This window comes from Protobothrops mucrosquamatus, unplaced genomic scaffold (genome assembly GCF_001527695.2).
Source record: "Protobothrops mucrosquamatus isolate PMUCROS unplaced genomic scaffold, P.Mucros_1.0 scaffold_65, whole genome shotgun sequence".
Taxonomy (NCBI): domain Eukaryota; kingdom Metazoa; phylum Chordata; class Lepidosauria; order Squamata; family Viperidae; genus Protobothrops; species Protobothrops mucrosquamatus.
This window is the reverse complement of record NW_015386141.1, coordinates 303,937-319,259: the sequence shown is the minus strand read 5'-3', so window position 1 is coordinate 319,259 and position 15,323 is coordinate 303,937. Positions and strand designations below refer to the sequence as shown.

Sequence of the window (15,323 nt, the reverse complement as noted above, 5' to 3'; positions counted from 1 at the left end):
TCCTACCAAACACCTCCCTTCGACCAGTCCGCTCCCACAGAGAGGGCCTCCTTAGAGTGCCGTCGGCCAGACAATGCCGGCTGGCGACCCCCAGGGGGAGAGCCTTCTCTGTGGCAGCTCCTGCCCTCTGGAATGACCTACCCCCCGACCTACGTACAGTTGCGGACCTGCGCCTTTTTCGCCGAGCCCTGAAGGCCCAACTATTCCGTGCGGCCGGCCTGGCGTAGTTTGATTATGTTTCAGTGGGGGGTTTTTTACGGGTGTGTTTTTAGAACAGGCCTGTTATTTAATTCGATTTTAAAACAAACTATTTATTTATTATTGTGGTTTTTAGTATCGCCTGTTCACCGCCCTGAGTCCCGCAAGGGAGATAGGGCGGTATATAAATTTAACAAATAAATAAATAAATAAATAAATAAATAAGGTCTCAAACACTTTCCAATGGGTTTCCGAACCACCAGCTCATCGTGAACTACTCCCACCTATGTATCTCCAAATAGCTCGCTTCATGATGTGCTATTTGGAGAATGGCATGAGTGGCCTTGGGAAGAAGGCTTGACTTGGCCCGAAGCTGCCTCATACAGGGCCAGGCTGCAAGCAGCAGGAGGAAGATAGCTAAGGCCTGTTGAGTGTGGCAGGACTTGTGGCGCACGGGGCAGTGAGGGTTTTATGTTTTGGTTCTGGGGTGTTTAAGGCAACACTCTGCAGCAGCACTGGGGCTGAAGCTGAGCCTGATGGCAATGACAGCTGGCTGAGACTGTTGAGCACTCCGGACCTCTACTTCAGCCTCAATAGTGCCACTGAGGAGTACTGCTGTGCAGGGCCGCTGTGCAGAGTGGCCAAAAGGGCAGAGATATGAGGGAAGATAGGTGGGTGCCAAGAGCTGAAACATCCTAAATGTAGGTAGACTGCCAAGCACCCAAATTTTGATCACGTGACTACAGGGAGTTGCATCAGCCGTAACTTCAGGGACCGGTTGTAAGTACCACTTGTCCAGTGCCACTTTAACTTCGAACAGTCATTGAATATAACAGAATTGAAGTATTTAAATATTCTGAATGATTTAAACTCTCCTTTAATTCTTAATTGAGCATAAAATGCCACACTGAGTGCTGTAAAAAACAATGATTGTCTTAATCAAGGGCTGAGGATTAATTCAAGCTGGAAGTTTGGGATACAGAAAAATTTTGGAACAAACAGTCAGTTAACAGTTGAATTTCAAGAAATTAATTCCACAAAACATAAATCTTGCAAAATGCCGACATTGGGAAATACTACATCAGTGATGGCGAACCTTTTAGGGACCGACTGCCCAAACTGCAACCCAAAACCCACTTATTTATCGCCGGGTGCCAGTGGGCATTGCCCACTGGGTGGGTGTGGCTGTGGTGGTTATGGCAGACTGGGTGGGTGTGGCTAAGGTGGGCTTGTCCTGCTGGGTGAGGCGAGGTGAGGTAGGGCGGGGGTGCCATTGCCGCGGGGCAAGGCGAGATGGGCCAGGGCGGCTGCTGCCTGACACCATTGGCCCCCGTACACAGAGGCCAGCGAGTGCATGGGGGCTGACGGAGTCCGTCAGCAGCCACAGCCTGCCAGGCCTCGACCAGTGCACTTTGGGGCTCCGCAGCCCACCGCCAGCAGTTCAGAGAAGCCGCCTCTGAGCTAGACGGACGGCCAACAGCTGAGGAGGCGATGCAGTAGGTCGTGCCCGGGAAAAGGAGAGCATACAAGGGCAGGAGGGATGGGACAGGGGGAGAGGGAAACCAGCTGTGCCGGGATAAATCCGGCCAAGTGGGACCTCGGTGAGTTAGCGGGCGGCTGGTTGAAGAGGGATGGTTGCCATCTCTGGGACATGGCGTGCGTGCCCACAGAGAGGGCTCTGAGTGCCGCCTCTGGCACGCGTGCCATAGGTTCGCCACCACTGTACTACATTATTATAATAAAGAAGCAGCAAAGACTTTAGTCAGGAAAGCATTACTATTGCATAAGTAATAAAGTAAGGCCAAATTATACATTAATCCCTTGATGTTAAACACTAAGTGATCTGGTAGCCAAGGAAGAAGTGATAAAGATGTAAGGGAGAGATAAAGACATTTAAACATTTTCTGAGATTATAAACAGCAATAAAAGGCTATCTTGTTGGTTTTTCTGCTTTTATTCCCATCTTTATTTTATTTTCTTGTGTTCATTTTCCTAATAGAAAATGGATTTTTCAATTAATTTTCAACTATAAGATGCATTTTAATAAATTTTGTCTAAACTAAAATAATAAGGCTGAAGGAATAAAACTGTCACAGAATTAGAGATGGATAGCAATATCTGTACAAGAAAGTGCTGCAAAGAAACTTATTCTTAACAAATTAATGTAAAACTGGTAACTTAACAAAGTGCTTTATAAACAAATAGGATTAATAGTAGTAGTAATTCTGCTTTATCTTTATTGGAAACAAAGTGCTTGCTTTAATATCCACCTTGTGTAACTAAATTGTTAGGTTCTAAGAGCTTTTTAAATACATTAAATCCTTACATAGTACCTTACCTAAGATTTTGGATTTCCCTTTTGGTGGACTCTTCTTCCAAGCGCAGAGCAGAAATCTTTTCTTCATACTGATCTTTCTCCGATTGCCTCTGAGCATCTTGCTCCATTCTGGTTTTCTCTACTTCAGTTAATTTAGTTTCAATTTCTAACCTGAAATATAGTGAATAGCTGTAAAAGAGGTTGTTTAAATGATATGATTATGTTTAATAGGGCAGACTGAGGGGGGGGGGCTTCAAGTCAGCATTGACTCCTGGTGACTTCTTGGACAAGTCCCTGCAGTTTTCTTGGCAAAGTTTTTCTGAAGTAGTTTGCCACTGCCTCCTTTCTAGGGAGGAAGGGACTGGCTCAAGGTCACCCAACTGGCTTTGCCCTAACATGGGATTAGAACTATCAGTCTCTGAGTTTCTAGGCTGATGCCTTTACCGCTACACTAATCTGACTGTCATAGCAGGATCAGATACCAGTAAGATATCAGATACCCATCCCATTAAAAAAAAATGCCACTATCACACTAAAGTATATACATACACCTTCTGTAATATCAGAAAATCTCTTACTGGCAAAGCCCTAGGAGTACAGCAAAAACTGAATATACCGTATTTCCTCATGGATAACGTTGAAGTAAGCAAACAAATTTTTGGCAATGAAAAGGGCATGGAAACAAAAAATGAGATATCAAAAAAAAGGTATAGAAATGTCAACAGCAGTTGAAATAACATTAATTTTATAGCCAGGACAGGATGCACAATGAATTATAATCAAGAGAATCAAAGGCAGACATTGCAGTTTATATTTTTTAAAAAGGTGGAAAAAACAAAGTGTACATACTTCTCCTCCTGTAATGCTGCAATTTTTTGGAAGCCTTCTTCTTTGGCAGCTTGTATTCTACGTACTAATTCACGATCTTTTTCTACTGAAAGTGCTTTCTGCCGCTCAAGAGTTGTCTTAAGTATTTCGTTATCTGAATGTAATCCTGTTGTTATATGTTAAAAAAAGTTATTGTTCTATAATCTCAATTATGCTGCAGACAGTGAGAAAATAGAATTGACTCCTATGTATCCTAACCAGGCAACCAAGGACACTTTGGGTCATTCTTTTTTCCAAATACAATACAGGCTTGCACTATTTCATATCACACAACTTAGAGGAAATCTACAAATATACCTCTTCCCTAAAAACAAAATATCACAAATATTAGAGAAATATCACAGTGGAAATGTACAAGAAATATTTTCAAACCAAGCAGACATTTCCTCTCATCTAGGAATTACTTCATTAAACCTCCCGAATTACTACATTTATCTCTATGAGCACAGAGCTAGAAGTAAGGGTAATATTTTGAAAATTAGATAAAATCAAGCTCATGATCACGAATAGTCAAATTAACAAATATATAAAAAATAATGAACATAATCCTCCTCCATGCCTTTTATTTTCTAAGAAGCCTTTTGTGGTAAGAAGCTATTGCTGGATAATGCTGTTTCTGTCAGCCATGCTCTGCAATATGCCAGCTTCCTTTTTATCTTAATAAAAACAATCTAAGCATTTAAAAATTAGTATAGTGAGCCTATTGTGCACCAAGCAATATGCTTAATGGCCTAACAGTAGGCACCAGCTTACTTATACTGCTCAAAAATACACAAAGTGCATTTTAGCAGTCATCAGATAAGTTCAGTGACTGTTATTGTTATCAGGTATTCCTCATTTAGCAACCACAACTGGACTATCAACTCAGTCATGAAGCGAGGCAGTTGCTAAAGTAAAAACCAAGTGACCTCACCTGTGCTTAGCAATTTTATTTTAGCCTTCCCTGTACAGCATCAGAATGAAACGACCTCAAACAGCCATGTGATCCCAGACAGTGGGGAAGGTTACCAGAACTTGACTCACAAGAAAACCATGTTAAAGGGCAAATATTAAAGCCCTCTCTTCCCCCCTCCACGCTTTGGAATGATCATCCCAGCACTGGGATAATTAGCAAGAGCTGCTTAGGAGCAAACAAAAGCCTTTAGAGGTCAGTTTGTTAACTTGCTGTTAGCATTTTTTTAGGGATACACTGCATTATAGAGAAAAGCAGCTCGAGATCCCTCATTTAAGCAATCTCTCTGCTCTGTGGGTAGGAATGAGTCAGGCACAGGATGAGGGCTAACTAACAGTAAAGCAAAATATGACTGAATGTAATGGAATATAGGGATGACTTTGGGGAATGAGGGAAAGAAATGCTACCTAGCAAACAATCAGACAAGAAAGGAAGGAGCCCCTGATGGTTTAACTGTCAGAGAAAGGAAGGAAGCACCTGCCCTAATGGATCAAGCAATTAAAAAGGGGTGGCAGAAAATTTGGATTTTCAGACTTGCAAGATTCTGTTAATATAGCCTTACAACATAGTAGAATTAGCTATTCTAGTCGAGTTTCATGTTTGGTTTACCTGGGAGAGCTGACACAGACAGATGCTGCAAAGATTGTAAATGCTGGCATTAGTTGCAAAGTTACTTTTTCATCACCATCGTAACAGCGGATAATCGCTCTCCAAGGCAGCCACTAAACAAGGACCACCTGTATTATATCTCACCCAATATAACATTTCTGTTGGCATATCAAATAATTGAAATACTAATATTTTACCATCCAGTGCACTTTGAATTTTGTTCCTTTCTCTTTCTATCTCACTCTTTGTTCTTGCTGTCTCCAGCTTAATGTTTGTTATTTCTATCTTTTGTGAATGCTTCAGTTCTTCAATCTATAGAAAAAGAATGTATAATCAATTTTAGTTTTGATAAAAACATATTGCAAACTTGTCTTTTTTGCAATGGTTGTAAAATGATAAGATTAATATCTCACTGGCAAGGCTCACAAACATTACCACTGTTCTTCTGAGCTTCCCGCTTTAGAAAGATAACCCGGTTTTAGCTAAAAGCCTGAAATAATATTTGCACTCCTCTACTCTTATAACATATTTTGCATGAGGTATTATTGTCAAATAAGGCTTGTAGGCTTTGTTAAGAGCAAGATCTTTTCTCAAGTGGTATCCACTTAAAACTATTCCCTAAAAAGATTTCCTAAATCTTGTACTTTATTCTTCTTTCCTGGCTTTTAGCTACAACTAGATTCCTTTTCTGATTTCTCATATCTTGTTACTTTAGTGCAAAAATGACCTGTCCTACATTGGTATTGTTCAATGCTTTTTAATTTAATACTAGGGAATTTCTTTTTCGTTTTTTTAATAGGCTGTCCTTGGATTATGAAAGCAATTGGGACTGGGATTGCCATTGCTAAGTAATATGGTCATGAAGTGTGATATCTAGTGACCACATTGCCTAGTGGTGCCAATCACAGCTGTCTCAGTTGCGGATATAACCTTAAGATGTGTAGGTCCTTAAGTGGGAATCCCAGGTAAGGATCATGGGAGTACCAAGGGTGCTGAAGGGTGTATGGGAAAGACAGGAAGGTATACAATACCTTGAAAACCCACAGTAAGTACCATTTATTCAGTGTTGTCATAACTTTGAATGGTCTCTACACAATTGGTTGTTACCCAAGGACTACCTATATGTATATTAGAAAGGATAGGTGACTAAAAAGTGCTTACAAGCTTTTTCATATCTTTGCATTAAATATAAACAAATTTTAAAAAGAAGTCATGCTCGTGGAGAGACATGCTGGGACATCCTTCTTTCCCAATTTAAGCGGTATTCTTAAATTATCCCTCAGGCTAAATTACACACATAAAACTTCCCACCTAATGACTCTTAATAGAGACTCCCTAATACATATGAGGTTTTCCCAATGGATGAGTCTCATGCCTCCTTATCTTCCTTAGGATTGATGCTGATGCACTAATACAAAACTCTTATCTCCTTTTATCTCTGCCAACATGGTTAGATCTGCCAACATGGTTAGATCTGTGCTTTAGGTTCCTTTTTTAAAGTAGTATCATCTAATGGGAGGTAGAAGATGTGCCATGTCGACTGCAGTGCCTGCTCTCTGGAATATGTATCTCCCTGAGGTTTAAACTACTGTAACTTTGCTGTCCTTTAAATGGGCTTTGGATTTTCCCCCACGGTTAAGTGAGATATGTGCTCCAGAGTAAAATCCTATTAATATCAACTTTGCCTGGTTTACAGACTATCATCAACAATTTTATTGTAGAGTTTAATTTTTAATCTGTATGCTATCCTAAAAGAGTTGGGCACCTTTTATAAATGTAATTTATAAATAAACAATACAGTTTATATTGTGATGATGAATGAAATGTTTGCAAAAACCAACCAAGCTGAGAGAGCACCAAGGACCCCACAAATAAGCCACAGTTTCACATGCTCTGTTGGTGTTGGTGGGAATGTTGTTTTCTTCTTGTAGTTCCTTGATTAGGCTGTTGTTCACTATTTGATTGTTTACCTGAGTTGGCAATTCCTTGATTGGGGTACTGTTTATTGCTTGATTGTTGGTTGGGTATTAATCCTAGTGTTAACCCTGGCTGGGTATTAATTTTCATTTCCTCTTTTCCCTAAAACCTCCCCTTTCCTCTAACCTGCCTTACTTCTAGTATTTTATCTCCTGCCCATCACTACTAAATTTGTTTATTCTTGACTATCTCCCTCCTCCGCCTTAACAAAACTTTCATTAAGCTCTCATTTCCTTCTAGTACAAAATATATGCAGTCTAATCTATCACACCCCAACCCTTCCTGTCTTCCCTTTCCCTGTTGCCCTGTTCTACTTTTTAAAAGGACATAGTTCTGTGAGCTGAATTCAATTAATGTTAGCTCTCACATCAATAGATAAGTTTTTGCTCATTATGTAACTTTATATTGATGCATTCCTTTCTGCAATGGGTATCACTAGAATATATACTCAGCCTATTACAGTAAATTAAAATGTACAAGTAGTGCTCAAGTTACAATTGGGATGGCAATTTCCATCACTAAGCTATATAGTTGTAATTTCATGTCACTGCAATGCTCAAGAAAGGCAATCCCTGCAGTCCTCATTGCCCTTCGTTAAACAAGGATTGTCGTTCATTAAGTGAGCACCTCCTCGCAACTTCCTGCTACCTTCTAACAACCAAAGTTACTGGGAAGCCATCGAGAAGTTGAAGGCTAACAGTCAGGCCAGTAGGCAGATAAATGGCTGCTGCAAGATGGGGGAGAATGTGAGAGAAGCAGGAAAGTGAAGTGGCTTGGTGTGGCCACTATCAAGTGGAGGAGGGTACATGATTGGCAGGGAAAAGAGTACACCTGAGCGGGAGTAGTGCGGGATGTATGGGGTGAGGGGACTTCAGTGGTTGCTGATGGATGAGGAAAGATGTGTGGGGGGTAGCCAGCAAGGCACGAAACAAGTGCAGAGGGGCTGGGGTAGGGTTTGATTGTGAGAGAGACTTATGTGAGTACCTTATGACCTTTCCTTCCAGCCTCTCCATTGATTTTGTTTGTGGTAAATAATCAGGTAAGGTCACAAATCGCAATCATGTGATATCGGATACTGCAACTTTTGTAAATGCAGGTTGGTTGTGAAGTTCAGAAAGCAAAACATTCTAAAGCATTCTGTGAGCACCAGTAAGCTGCCTCTGACCCAGCCAATTTGCTCTTTGCTTTATGCTTAAAAATGCAATCTGTCGACTGAATAACATGCATCTTCATATTAGAAAAATGCTAATCTTAACTACAGTTAAATCTTGCCCAGTGATGTTCTTCACTGAGATTGTTGCCCTCCTCCATTTTCTTATGATACTCTGCAGGCACTGAATATAGCTATCTTTAGAAAAGAAATTACAACATGCTGCTTTGCAATTTAACACAGTTTGAAAGCTAAATATATTTAACTTCCCGCCTCATTAAAAAAAACAACACAAAACTAGCTTTCAAAAGAAAATTTAAATCCAAAAGGCAATTACAGTCTGAACTGAGACATTCTATAGTTTAAGCTTTTCTGTACACTGTACAATAATTACATGTTGGTGACAATTAAGCAGCAAGAGGAATGTTCTTGAAACCCATTTAACCCATGTTAAATGTATTCCATAATCTGCTATTGTGTGGAAGTTCAAAAATGAAGCATGTTTTAATTTTGACTATCACTTTTTTCCATAAAAATGGCAGCTACATTATGAATAAAGAACACTATTTATATTATAAAGATTTAGTATGTCCCTTCATAAACTTTTAATTATTATTAAAGGCCCACCATTAAAAATAAAAGCTTTTATATCTTTGAAGATAAATTTGACATTATCTAATTGTCCGAAATGGTATAGGGTTTCCTGCCTGAGCAGGGCGTTGGACTAGATGATCTCCAAGATCCCTTCCAACTTTATTATTATTATCATAATCTCTTGATTGCTAATAAAATGATATTTCTTTGATATACAGTAAGTAGCTGTGCTACAAAACAGTTCATCATAGAAGGTACACGACAAGAACACCTTCTCAACACCTCAATAAACAGAGATTAATACCAGACAATCGAGCAATAAATAATACCTTAATTAAGGAACTACCAAGGAGAAAACAATGCTGACAGGGCAAATTACTGTATGCAAATTTACATCAGTGAGTTGAGCTAATCAAGAAATCTAAGAAGAGATTTTTCTAAATGCAAGCCTTCAGAGAAAGGGATAAGAAAGCAAATCCCACTCCTGACTATCACCACGGTGTTCCCTAGTTTGTTAATGAAATGTCTGCAAGTAAAAAACTAAGCTCAGAGAACACCATGGACTCCAGAGTTCAACCCGGATCTACATATATTTGCAACTGGCATCAAAATATTACATAACTGTGATTCTATTATTCAAAATATTATATATGATGAGATATATAATTAATATATAAATTATTGGGCCAATCAGGAATAAATAGGAATATGAATAGGAACAGAGTAGAGTAGAAAATATTTTATGAGATATTTTTAGTTTCAAAATGGAGAGTAAAGTCTCCATTTGACACTGACATTTTGGCTTTATTTCTAAAGGGGAAATTACTTGAAATAATCCGAGAGATTTTTAGAACTAAATTACTAGTTGTTTGCTTGAATTATAGTAATTAAACAATGTACACATAAGATACAAGGCTCAGTCCTTAGCCTTTTTAGTTCAAGCTCTCAAAAATTAGACATAGGACTATTTTTGGCCCAGAACTACTGGGTCTGGGTGACAAGAATTATATGTATCTTTACTGCCACCTGGTGGTCTTCCAGATATAAATGTTATTTTATGTTCTCCATATCCTCCAAATAGAAAGTGAATTTATTAAAATAAAAACTGAACTCAAATTCTTCTCCAGGATATCTAATTTCCCAGGTGAATGGAAAGTTTTCAAATGAAAGAACATTTTATCATGAGAGTTTTGATCTGTTGTGAGAAATGACTCAATCAGAATCAGTATAACTACTTCAAATGAGAATTAAATCTTGGATACGATAACACTGAGATCAACCAACATTCTGATTTGACCTAAGGCAGCTTCATTGGTTCATAATAAAAGCTACAAAATGTGGCTTATGAAAAAAATATATGACCAGTAGAATCACTTTGTAAAAGGCCACACTTGTAATGCTGCATCCAGTTTTGGTCACCACAATGTAAAAAAGATGTTGAGACTCTAGAAAGAGTACAGAGAAGAGCAACAAAGTTGATTAGGGGACTGGAGGCTAAAACATATAAGGAACGGTTGCTGGAATTGGGTATGTCTAGTTTAACAAAGAGAAGGAAGAGGGGGGACATGATAGCAATGTTCCAATATCTCAGGGGCTGCCACAAAGCACCTGAAGGCAGGACAAGAAGCAACGGATGGAAACTAATCAAGGAGAGAAGCAACCTAGAAGTAAGGAGAAACTTCCTGACAGTTAGAACAATTAACCAGTGGAACAACCTGCCTCCAGAAGCTGTGAATGCTCCAACACTGGAAGTTTTTAAGAAGAGACTGGACAGCCATTTGTCCGAAATGGTATAGGGTTACCTGCCTGAGCAGGGGGTTGGACTTGATGACCTCCAAGGTCCCTTCCAACTTTTTATTATTATTATTATTATTATTATTATTATTATTATTATTATTATTATTATTATTATTGTTGTTGTTGTTGTTGTTGTTGTTGTTGTTGTTGTTGTTGTTAGATAAAATTATGAAAGCAAAAGAAAATAAATGAAATAGACCCAATTAGACATATCTCCTTCAATATACCTGAACATATATGCTAGACTACATAAAATACTTACTTTAGTATTCAAGGCATCAATCTCTCGTTCAGCTTTGTGAAGCTTGCCTATTAAATCCGTATTTTGTTCATTGCTTATCTGCAATTCTTTTTCAATGCGTTCAAGCTGCATTTTACCAGATTGTTTTTCTGCCTTAAAATTAGAAAAAAAAAATTACATTAGCAAATTGAATTCATTGGGAGAAATTACATTTGAATTATAGTCTGAAACTTGTTTACACTGAAGCATTTCTACTGATGTAAATTAAATTATCTTATATTATCTTAATGTTGTAGTCTTTAGTATTATCAAAACATAATATTTTATTACTATTATGGTGAATGTCCATTTGGATAACAATAGATTTTAACTTTGTGAGGCTGTGATGGTTATCGTGCCTGTTTTATAAAGCAAAAATAGATGTTCATACAATTGTTAAAAAGCAAAGAACTCAGCAATCTGAACTGAAACTCCATCAGTTTGGGACCAAAGAGAACTACCACAGAATAGGGAATAGCAGCTCCACACTGGTATATGAAACATTGTTTTTAATGCTCTCAACTCTGTTTCAAAAGCACTTATGATTTTACAGATTGCTGACAGCAGTCAAGATAAAAGCTGTGGGTATAGGGAAAAAGACTTAAGGAAAATAAGTCATCTAGTTTATATACAGTAAGCTTATCTAATGTAATAAAATAGTTTAACTAGCATGCAACATTAAATCATGATTTAGCCTAATGTGCAAAAATCTTGTCATGTATGACTTCTTTCTATCACTTCTCTCTTCCAGATGACTTTCATTTTTAATGTCAATTTATTATAACTCAGAACTATGCTTAGTGCTAATTATGATTTAAGGAAAGGCTGTAACACCCAGTTCTCCAAAGAATATTAGGCTTCATAGCTGAAAATAACCCACACCTTTTAAAAAGAACAGTTTATAAGAAATGGCTTTCTGAAATCCTGAAGAATTTACTTTAAGTCTCAGAGGGTAATGATTAAGAATTATGATGTGCAGAATTTGAGGGGGGGAAAGCTTATTCTACTACACTATGCATACATATTATATAGATGTAAAGTGTTTAAGCTGGGTTAGAAAATTTTCCAAAACATGATTAAGATAACCTTTATTGCAATTTACCTGTCTACACAACGGCACACATTAAAATGAAATTCCAATGCCCCACTCTCAAAAGAAGGAACGCCACCCACTGAACAATGTCACCATCCCAAGCATAACAATAATATAACACCAAAAATGCCAAGTTATATAAAAATGACACAAAAACGTATAATCACAGTCCATTTTCAATATCTAGTGGAAAAAAGAGTCTTGAGAGTTAACAAGGTTGATACTATATGGAACAAAGCTGTTACAGAATCTAGTTGTTCTGATTCAGGTACCAAGAAGCCTGCTCCCAGAAGGCAACAATGAAAACTTAATTAGTCATATAATATCTCACCAGTGTAAAAAGAACTATTTATACATTTTACAGTACAATTTTGTTTCCTATTTAAAAAAAAAGCTGATCACTAAGATTCACTCATAGCCTGATGTGCATTTAGACCATTGGCCAAATTCTTGAAATTCATACATACAGAGTGCATTTTTATTATGCCTATACAGAAACAATTCAAGTGGGGTTTTTTTTACCTCCAAAGTTCTCATTGCAGCTTGCATCTCAGCTAACTGTCGCAACTGTATTCTTTGCACATTTTCTGCTTGCACACCAGAATTTTCTCTCTGTGCTCTTAGTTCTGTTACTTCAGCTTCTAATCCCTTCAATTTCTGCAATAGTTGGGCCTTTTCTCTTAATAGTGCTTCAACACGCTTGTTATCTCTTGTAGGATCAATACTAAGCAGCTGATTATGCAACTCTTCTTTATCTTTATCCAGCCTTGTAATCTATTAGTATTTGAACAGAAAACATTAATGTCCCAATGCTATCCTCAGGATAGTCACCATGTACACATATGGAGCAATATCAAAGCTTACAATATATGGGAAAATGAAAATATGAGAATCCATCACACATGAGATTTATTTTTTGACCAGACCTCATCATACTTTATTAAAATAGCTGTCAAAGAGGAAATGTGGTTGATAAGCAATTAGCATTAGGGAATGGGGGGAGGAAAGGGGTGCTCAAAGTATAAAGCATGCAGAAAATGGCTAAAGCAGGAGGACAAGAAATATCTCGTCATATTTGGAATAATATTTCTAATGTGTGAGCACATCTGTTAAATCACTTATATATATCAAATTACTTCTCTTGGTGCTCGGTTTTATTCGTTTACTATGATTCCCAAGAGTCGGATTTTTAGTGTAATTAATTCTCATATCAAATTCTAGACAAAATCTAAAATATGAATTCAAGCAGGCAGATTTAGGCTTAATCTGTATTCATAGAGACAGAAATGGCCTGGGATTGTGCCTTTAAAAATGTTTCTAACATTTTCCCCAGATTTATAAAGGATTTACAATCAAACATTAGAGGAATAGCCAAGTTTGCTAATGACACTGAATTATTCTGAATCCTTGAAGAATCAGGATATTTTTTTTTACTCAAAGCATAACTAAACTTTAGGATTTCCTACCCCGAGATATGAGGCTAGCTACCAACTTGTGTGTCTGAATCACTGTTGACTCCTGCCAACTGCCTGGACAACTGCAGGCTTTTTTGGCAAGGTTTCAGAAGCAGCTTGCTATTGTCTCCTTCCTAGGGCTGTGAGACTGGCCCAAGTCATCCAGCTGGCCTTATGTCTAAGGCAGAGCTAGAATTCCTGTCTCCCAGTTTCTAGTCTGGTGCCTTAACCTCTATTTCAAAGTAACTCTCTACCTGCATGGTTAACTTCAAAAAAGATTGGATTAATTCATGGAAGTCAAGGGAATGATTATTGCTTCTGAAAGTATCTGCTGGGAGACTAATAGGCTTCCTTGCATAGTTCATTGGCTACTGTAAACACAGACTGCTGGAGTACATGGGCCAGGGGTCTGGTCCAGCAGGACACTGTTTATGCTTTAAGAGGATCCCTACAAAGTAACCAAAACTAGACACATTTTATGAATTATTCTGTTCTTTACTGTGCTTCTATAAAGAGGAAGACACTCAATCTGATAATCATTTGTTTGCAAAAAATCATTCCTTTTGTCCATTTTTAATAAAACACCAGGATTAGGAAGATGATAGAGACAAATAACTTATTTTATTGATTTTATAATCATAAAATGATTCACTGTGCCATGATTTATAGCTTTCTTCCTATCACAGAAGCAGCAGTAATAGTAGTAGCACCCTGCACATTGCCAGTAATACTGCTGTCTAATGCCCGTTGTGCATTGCAGTACCTTTTCCCATATACAGTACACACTTTAAATAAACATTTGTAAAGATTTTTTCACCACAAGACTGTTTTGAGCTAAATAACTAACACTTGTCTTCAATTTCTCAGTTTCCTTACATTCCTTCAAAGCTTATTCCATTCCATAAGGGGAAAAGATGAGCCATTTGTGTTCCTTGCATGCTAGTCAGTGGGATAAATCTTGTCTTGGATCAAGCTAAAGCAGACAGCCTGTTTCAATCTGATCATAAACAGCTTTTTCTGAAATGGACCCTGAACAGAAAATTATGTTCAGTATACAGCCCTATTACTTTCATTTCACAAATGAAGAGAAGAAAAACAAAGTAATCCACTTACACATCTCAAAGCATGATTACAATTTAAAATTAAAATCCTAAACAAACCTATTTGGGATTAAGCTCAATGAAATAAAAAATGAAGTTACCAACGAACATGGAATAATACCGTAAGCTGGATACACTGATCAATCTCTTTTAAAAAATCTAAAATATGATTGTACAGATATAATTTTATATTAGGACTTACCTCAGCTTCGTATCTTATTTTATTTTCTTCTAATACACGGGCATGCTCTTCTCTCTGATGTTCAAATTCTGATTTGAGGAAAGTATGTTCATAACGAAGTTTGTTATATTCTGTTCTATATTTTTCTACTTCCTAAATTAAAAACAACGTGTGTGATTGAACTGGAGCAAACAAAAATACAAAAATTTGGCCTTCCAAATTACATGTAGCAACAGAATTAGAATTATAAGTTTTTATTATTTTAGTGTTCTTACTGAAGTACCACATGAGGTAGTTTTATACTAATAGCTTACTAAAGAGTTGTAAGGAAAGCTGCTTGTACTTTATAGTATTTCCCAGCAACATTAAAATTATTTGAGATCAAGATGTTGCAGTTTCTTCATGGAGCTCAATTAATGAACTCCTGGTGTCAAACCCCTGGAGAGAGTCCTGTCTCTTTTTAAAAGCAAACTATTGATAATAGAAATACAAAGTGAACAGAAAATCTGGTTGTTAGTAGTAATATATGCACCAAATGAGAATCAATACGACTTTTATTATAAACTACATGAGAAATTGATAGAATTGGGTCATTTAAATATTTGTATTGTGGGTGATTATAATGCGGTGGTGGATGCAAAGAAAGATTATAATAGTGATAAGAAAAATAAAAAGAAAAGGAAAATATTACCAAGGACCTTCTTTGATCTGGCACATGAACTTAATCTTTCGG

General features: G+C 37.4%; 1 protein-coding gene across 1 annotated transcript in view; it reads right to left on the bottom strand.

Moving 5' to 3' along the window:
• CEP83 (centrosomal protein 83) overlaps positions 1-15,323 on the bottom strand; it is a 29,349-nt gene that overhangs the window by 10,458 nt on the left and 3,568 nt on the right. The window contains exons 4-9 of the mRNA XM_015812802.2: positions 14,612-14,743; positions 12,378-12,629; positions 10,745-10,876; positions 5,162-5,276; positions 3,365-3,509; positions 2,537-2,686 (exon numbers count right to left, since the gene is read on the bottom strand). Of these exons, the coding sequence (XP_015668288.1) occupies positions 2,537-2,686; positions 3,365-3,509; positions 5,162-5,276; positions 10,745-10,876; positions 12,378-12,629; positions 14,612-14,743 (926 nt within the window). The remainder of the gene's footprint in view (positions 1-2,536; positions 2,687-3,364; positions 3,510-5,161; positions 5,277-10,744; positions 10,877-12,377; positions 12,630-14,611; positions 14,744-15,323) is intronic.